Source organism: Tarenaya hassleriana, unplaced genomic scaffold, assembly GCF_000463585.1.
Source record: "Tarenaya hassleriana unplaced genomic scaffold, ASM46358v1 Cleome2, whole genome shotgun sequence".
NCBI classification, from domain to species: Eukaryota; Viridiplantae; Streptophyta; class Magnoliopsida; order Brassicales; family Cleomaceae; genus Tarenaya; species Tarenaya hassleriana.
In genome coordinates, this window is record NW_010965372.1 from 7,378,766 (window position 1) to 7,386,480 (window position 7,715).

Consider the following 7,715-nt stretch of genomic DNA (forward strand, 5'->3'; position numbering starts at 1 on the left):
GTCCAATAGTTAAACGTCGGATACAGTACGAGAGCTCGATGTGTTTGTATAACGTATACTGCATACATACTACGCGTATATTGTACGTATTATTTTGGTCAATCGTCGTCATAAAACCAAGCCCTCTTTAGTTGTAAAGATATATATGTCTGTATTCGTCTCCGTATAAAGATGTGTATATGAAAGGAAAGGTGAACACCGTCTTCATCATTCACTTCTATATTCTGTTTCATAATTTATAATATCATCTCAGGGAACCCAGATCATTGAGAGCATATCCAGACAAAAAAAAAAAATCTCATGAAGCTTATAGTTATCTGCTTGCTTGCACATGTACTTCCACCTCAGTTCAGGCAGACAAATTCAAGAACAACCCTGAATAATGTTATCAGACAAAACACAACTTGCATCTGCACAAGACAAGTCACATATGATTCATAAAACTTAAGGGTCCCATTTAGGCAAAGTCTTTGTCCATAAAAATCCCCACACAAAAAAATCAGTGGTTCGGACTGAACTGAAGAAGATCAAACCGCGTTCATGTGCATGTGGCCGACCCTAAATAAACTTGGGATTAAGGCGATGTTGTTGTACGACTCGGTATATAATACAGTAGTAATCTATGAACTATAATGCCATTGCGACCGAATTTATTCCATTTCAATAAAAGATATCAATCTTGATTCCTAATATAGAAAAAGCTCTGATTTGCTGAGAGTGAGAACTGACATGTCCATTCTAAGCACTGATTGAATTTGCCATTTACAAGTTACAAGATGACTCCTCAAGCCTATATATGTAATGCAACAATTCTGAAGGATAGTGAGTGGGTGCAGATTCTAAGCTTTCTATGAAATGGTACAATGTAATGCCAAGAGATATGTCCTATGTTTTCACATACCTGTATGCTGCTCTCTGCAGGTAGGGTATGATCCTGAACCTGTGACCAAAACCATATCGAAAGAACTGATAAGATTAGCCGTATATTCGGTTTGTATTCCATTCTATTCAGCCCAAGTTCAGAACAATGGAAACTCCTATAGATGAGGAGACGAATGGCATACCCTTATGGATGCCATCTTTCTCCGATTCTTCTTCCTTTCATGTTCATCTCTTAGTTCACTTCCCCTTCTCCTCATCTCTATTCAGTGTCAGAAGGCAAATCTACAGGTGGAGTGTCAGAAGGCAGGAATGTGGATGGAGCAGCTCCTCCGGCTGCAGATTCAACCATGGTTTCCGCCTCATGGTCTGCCGTCAAATTCTGCAATTTGGGTCTCAACTCCTTGTTGCAGAACTCCTCGTACTCTGTTTGATCCCCTCCTTTCTTCTTGACCTCCACAACCACCAGTGAAGGAGTCAGTTCGAATATCTCTGCAGCAATTGTCAACGGACCTTTGACGCCTTGTCTATAACCTTCTAAACTCACTCTGCAATCTTTCTTCCTGACTGTAAAGCTCACAACTTTGGCAATCTCTTCCAATTTCGAAATGATCTTCGAAACGGGCGCTACAGATATGAACCTAGAACCCTCGCCACCCTCCTCGAACAAGCCTGATAAATCAAAACCTGGTGAGAACGATATAAGATCAAAGGCATTCAAGCTCGCCGGTCTCGGAAGTGACCCGACTCTCCTTCTGGGCTCAAAAAACTCAGCATCTGATTCAGAAACACAAGAAGATCGGTCCGAGGAGGATTCAATTGAATCCATTTCGTCATCTTCAACGTTGCAAAGCTTATCATCTTCCACATAGAACTTGATGTGCTTAAACCCTTTCTTGAACCAACTTTTGTCCATAATCTCCGGAATTGTGAATCGGGTTTCAGGGTTTGTGTCCAGGAGCCGAGTCAACAACCGGATAAGCTCCGGCGAAAACCATCTAGGACACCGGAACTCGCCCTTGTAGATCTTCTTATACATGGCCATGACGTTACGGTCATTGAATGGTAGATAACCAGCCATTAACACGAACAGGATGACCCCACACGACCAAATATCGACCTTCGCCGCGTCGTAGCCTCTTCGGGCAAGAACCTCAGGCGCAACGTACGCCGGTGTACCACAGAAAGTGTGAAACAGACCGTCCTGACGAATCTGGTCGGAAACCGCGCTGAGACCGAAGTCGGAGACTTTGAGATTGCCGTTCTCGTCGAGAAGCAAATTCTCCGGCTTCAGATCCCGGTGATACACACCGCGGGCGTGGCAAAACCCCACGGCGGAGATCAGCTGCTGAAAATATTTCCGGGCAACTTCCTCCTTCAACCGCCCCTTCGCGACCTTATTGAAAAGCTCGCCGCCTCGGACATACTCCATGACGAAGTAGATCTTGGCTTTCGTCGCCATGACTTCGAACAGCTGCACGATGTTCGGATGTCGGACGCGGCGGAGGATGGAAATCTCGCGCTTGATGTGAGCGATCAACCCGTCTTTGAGAACTTTCTCCTTGTCGATCACTTTAATGGCGACGCTCTCGCCGGATTTCACGTTCCGGGCGAGATAAACCTTCGCGAAGGTTCCATGGCCGAGAAGCTTACCCATTTCGTATTTTCCCATGACAAGAGCTTGTGGGCCGCTCTTCTCTTTCGTCATCGTCATCGCTTTGCTCAGCAAATCCGCCATGAAAGCAAAATTCCGAGTCTCTGGGCTTCCGTGTACGCTACTGGTTTCGCCTGAGGAGAGAAAGGGCATCAATGAACCGCCATGGGAGGCGGATAATTCGAGATTTCTGGGCGTTCAGAATTCGCCTCTTGCTTGGATTTCGAATGCGCCTTGTTGCGATCTGGTCGTAAATCTCGAGAGGTTGCAGGAGAAGTCCTCTCACACCGCACAAATAGAAGCTCTGTTGTAAATATTTGGAATATGCCTTATCCCATTTCCTCATATCAAAGTCCATAACTATTGTAACAATATTGTATTTAAATCCGGTGCTACCGAATTTCACTTTTTATTATTAAATGAAAGATATTTTATTCCCAAACTATTTATTCATGATTTACAATTATTGTATTTAAGGCATAATTGTGTAAGTTGATGCAGTGTAATCATTAATAATCATTTGACGTAATATAAGTTGAAAATGAATAATTAATAGCTAATCGAATAAAGTATTTCCGAAAAAAGCTGAGGTTTTTTCGTTTTTACCAGATAAATTTGTGGGCCTTCTATTGGGCCCCGTAATGACCTTTGAGCCCTTTTTTAAAACCATATCACTGCATTATAAAGGCCGAGCACATTGCAGGAGTGTGTGTGTGTATATATAGTATGGATTTTATTTTATTTTATTTAATTATTATAAATATCATAGCATAAAGTGGCTATTTAATATATATGGAAATTTTGATAAAAGCGTATAAAATGTACAATCAATAAGTCAGTCTCATGCATATTTGAACAAAGAAGGGAAATATATGTAGTGCGAAAAAAAAATAATATAATATTTTTTTGTTTCATCGATGTTAGAGATTATCATCAATCACCAATAAATATAAAATACAAACACTATAAGTAAAGCTACGCTATTAGGTAATAATTGAAGCCATGTAATTTGGCCGTAAAAAAACCCAAAATAATAAATCGAAAAATTGTAAAGTGAAGAAACATTAATGCTTTTTTAATCAAATGGTCAACATTGATCTCCAATTAACCATGCCTACTTTCTATACACACACATATAATTCTTAGAAAATTATAACAGCAGAACTTTTAGTGCATTAATGATTTTATTTTGGAATAAATTGTATAGAATATTTTTGAGGATTCTAAAGTATAATTAAAATTTAAATATATGAGAATATTAAGGATTTTATATATTTTTTAAATTTACATATGTATATGTGTACACATACATAACAAAACCAAATTCAGTGGATCGTGTTGACGAGAGTATTTCAGAATTGATTGGATATATTAATGGATCATAAGACATTTCGTTTTATTACATTAATATATATATATATATATATATATATATATATATATATATTTAAGGGAGAATTAAATATCGATATGATAATTCATGGAAGTAGGCCATTGAGTTCGATGGAGGGCAAAATCGTCTTATATCATGTGGAGCGGTTAATCGCTATGCAAAGCAACGCAAATTCCTTGCCCCTGTAATTACCGAACCACGCCGAGGGTGTTTCTGTAAATTACATAATTAATGGAAAAATTTAAATAAAAATAAAAAATCGAAATCAGATGGCTAATAGAGCGAGAAGAAAGGGAGCTGGAGTCACATGGGCTTGTTCTTCGTCTCTCTCCTCTCATCCCTGGGTCCTCTCTCTCTCTCTCTCTCTCTCTAGCATGATCATCACCAACCAAACTGATTGAACCCATTACTTCAAAAGCTTCCCTTAATATCTTCTCTTCCTCTCCCTCTCTGTATCTCTTTCGCCATGGCTGAGGATAAGGTAAGCACCTAAGCTTCCTTTCTCTCTCTCTCTCCGCGAAGATCTCATTGTTTTTCCCCCGAGGAAAGGGTTTCCACATTTCACCCTCATTTTGTTTTATACCTGGTTCTCTTTTCCTTCTAGATTCGTGGTATCCGATAAAAAAGGCAAGTCCAAAGATGTTCGTACTTTTTTTTAAGTTTTGGGTTTCTTCGGTATCTTTTAATTGAATCAGTGATAGACAGGCAGGGGTTAGGGAGAAATCGGATTCTCTGGTATTTGGGGCATGGATTTTCGTGTTTCGAAAACTTTACGAGCTTTCCGTTTTCTATTAGATATTCCTTGAAATCCTCTAAGCTCTCAGAAGGGGTTGCTTAGGGTTTCTGGGTTCTGCGAAGTAGTCCTCTTTTTGGCGATCTAACTGTTATTGGGTTACTCGAGGTGGAAAAAAGAGCTGATTTAGAAGCTTTGGAGTTTTGGAAATTGTATGGGGGCGTGTGAATTAGGCAACTTTTCCTGAGATTTTCGCCATTTTCCATAAATGGGTCACTTTGGGTTACTAGATTCTGTAAATTAGCTTCTTATAGCGGCGATCTAGCTTCGCAACCTTACCGGCGGAAAACTATAGCTGTTTCTGAGGTTGTCGGTCTCGATCTATGGTATCTTGTTTATGTCTTTACTGAACAACCTAAAGTTCGTCATATTTGGTACATCATGGGTTGGGCATGAATCAATTCTTCTTGAGATCTTTGTTTGTCGTATGCTTCATCGTTCTCCTTGTTTCATGTTTTTTCCTTACCTGAATGCTCATCTTTCAGGAGATGTCGGCGGCTGTAGTTGATGGGCATGATCAAGTTACTGGTCACATAATTTCCACCACCATTGGAGGAAAAAATGGAGAACCAAAACAGGTATTTTAGATTAACAGCAAACAGGATTTGTTGTCTGCAGATCCTGGTTTGTCTTCTGATACATTTTTTTTCTGGCTCTTGTAGACAATTAGTTACATGGCTGAGCGTGTTGTAGGAACAGGATCATTTGGGGTAGTTTTCCAGGTACGTGGAGCTTCTCTTCCGTGATAAAGTTTGCTCTTTTGCGGCTTTTGCGGGGTTAAACTTGCTCTTTTGGTTTTCAACAGGCAAAATGTTTGGAAACCCGGGAAACTGTGGCGATTAAGAAGGTTTTGCAGGATCGGAGATATAAGAATCGAGAGCTGCAGATAATGCGTGTGATGGATCATCCAAATGTGATTTCTTTGAAGCATTGCTTCTTCTCTACCACAAGTAAAGATGAGCTTTTCCTCAATTTGGTTATGGAGTATGTGCCTGAGAGCTTGTATCGGGTACTGAAACACTACAGCAGTGCTAACCAAAGGATGCCGCTTATCTATGTGAAACTTTATATGTATCAGGTAGACTTTAATATCTTGTTCGAAAATTGATGTGAAGGATATAATCCCCTGTTATTATCATTTGAGATAATTACTCTTTTTTTTTTCTTGCAGATATTCCATGGACTTGCGTATATCCACAATGTTGCCGGTATTTGTCACAGAGATCTGAAGCCTCAAAATCTTTTGGTATGCATTTCTAGAGGGAAATGATGTAAAATAACAAACGGGTTCCGCCGGTTTTTCTAAGTTTGCTTTTGTGGTTTCCGCAGGTTGATCCTCTCACTCATCAAGTCAAGATCTGTGACTTTGGAAGTGCAAAACAGCTGGTATGGCCCTTCATGTTGCTCGAAACTTTTGCTAATTCCTTATCAGTAACATAAGTTTTTTGGAAGAAGACTTGTCATGTAATATATTGTCTTAGCATGTCATCATAAATTTGCATGTGATCGTATGCGGAACCGTATGCATAATTTATCATAAATGTCTTTACTCTTGATGTGCTTGTGATCAGGTTAAAGGCGAAGCCAACATTTCTTACATATGTTCGCGTTTCTACCGAGCCCCTGAACTTATATTTGGTGCCACGGAATACACAACTTCCATTGATATCTGGTCAGCTGGCTGTGTTCTTGCCGAGCTTCTTCTTGGCCAAGTAAGCATTTGTCACCTCTGGAAACTAGAATCTCCTATTTCCTCTGCATTCTTGTTTCTATTACTATATGCTCCTCGGAAAGAGTTTCTCTCACAGTTTCGTACTTGTTCATTTGCAGCCATTATTTCCAGGAGAAAATGCTGTGGATCAGCTCGTAGAAATTATAAAGGTAAAATATCTAATTATGGTTCTTAATAATTATGCATGGAAGCTGTAGCCAAGCATCACTAGCAACAAACCCTCATGCATAATTGTTGGAAACAGGTCCTTGGTACACCAACTCGAGAAGAAATCCGTTGCATGAACCCGAATTACACAGATTTTAGGTTTCCACAGATAAAGGCACATCCTTGGCACAAGGTTTTCTTCCTCTTTCTTCATCAAATTCTTATTTCGATTTTACTCTGATTGCTGCTGGTTGTGTTCTTATTGCTTGCTACTCATCTGTGTAGATATTCCACAAACGAATGCCTCCAGAAGCAATTGATCTTGCATCCAGGCTGCTCCAATACTCCCCAAGCCTTAGATGCACCATGGTGAGTTTAACCATTTTTTCATCCCCCCTTTTAGTAGTAGTAAAACATGTACATTTCTACCGAGAAATCTCATATAATCATGATCGGCTTTCAGCTTGAAGCGTGTGCTCATCCATTCTTTGATGAACTCCGAGACCCTAATGCCCGTCTTCCAAATGGCCGACCTTTCCCACCTCTATTCAACTTCAAACAAGAGGTACTTTCCTCTCGACATTTTCGTCACCGTCTTTCAACTCACGTTGAAGTGAAAGTGCTCTTACTTACAAACCGAATGTTGTGTTCAACAGATAGCCGGAGCATCGCCAGAGCTTGTCAACAAGTTGATACCCGATCACGTCAAGAGACAACTGGGTCTCGGTTTCATGCATCCGACCGGGACATAAAGATCCCTCGCCAGACTCGGGTAGACAAACAGAGTTATGTAAATGTGTATGTATACGCCGGCAAGATGACATCTGAGACAATGCACTCGTCGAATGGTTCCTCACTCATCAGAATAGTTAGATGGTAACACGGCTGCGCCAGAATTGCGCAGTAGTGCTTCTCTTCTCCTTTTAGCTTAAGAAAGAGCTGAAAAGAGAAAGGGACCGCTCTTGTGTTTTCTTTCTCATCTTTGTGTCTGTAAATTACTTTGCCACATACATATATACACACACACACATATACATATATATAACATATATATATATATATATACATATATATAACATATATATATATATATACATATATATATATATATATATAT

At 39.8% G+C, this 7,715-nt stretch overlaps 2 protein-coding genes across 5 annotated transcripts; one reads left to right on the forward strand and one right to left on the reverse strand.

The window, feature by feature from the left end:
* Positions 1-174: 174 nt before the first annotated feature.
* LOC104812877 (CBL-interacting serine/threonine-protein kinase 12-like) lies at positions 175-2,885 on the reverse strand. Of its 3 annotated transcripts, none has more exons than XM_010540265.2 (3): positions 1,065-2,885; positions 902-940; positions 175-410 (listed from the first exon to the last, which is right to left on the reverse strand). In XM_010540265.2, the coding sequence occupies exon 1, from the start codon at positions 2,684-2,686 to the stop codon at positions 1,142-1,144; it is 1,545 nt and encodes a 514-aa protein (XP_010538567.1). In that variant the 5' UTR covers positions 2,687-2,885; the 3' UTR covers positions 175-410; positions 902-940; positions 1,065-1,141. The 3 variants fall into 3 exon arrangements, with proteins under 3 accessions (XP_010538567.1, XP_010538569.1, XP_010538566.1); XM_010540267.2 differs by having other exon boundaries at positions 175-558; XM_010540264.2 differs by having other exon boundaries at positions 175-940.
* A 1,374-nt stretch (positions 2,886-4,259) lies between these two features.
* Positions 4,260-7,606, forward strand: LOC104812878 (shaggy-related protein kinase eta-like). Of its 2 annotated transcripts, none has more exons than XM_010540268.2 (12): positions 4,260-4,407; positions 5,205-5,297; positions 5,382-5,441; positions 5,525-5,797; positions 5,891-5,965; positions 6,049-6,105; positions 6,291-6,431; positions 6,550-6,600; positions 6,696-6,791; positions 6,884-6,967; positions 7,062-7,163; positions 7,255-7,606. In XM_010540268.2, exons 1-12 carry the CDS (start codon positions 4,393-4,395, stop codon positions 7,348-7,350), a joined length of 1,143 nt encoding a protein of 380 aa, XP_010538570.1. In that variant the 5' UTR covers positions 4,260-4,392; the 3' UTR covers positions 7,351-7,606. The 2 variants fall into 2 exon arrangements, with proteins under 2 accessions (XP_010538570.1, XP_010538571.1); XM_010540269.2 differs by lacking the exon at positions 4,260-4,407 and adding an exon at positions 4,431-4,553 and having other exon boundaries at positions 7,255-7,350.
* Positions 7,607-7,715: the final 109 nt, after the last annotated feature.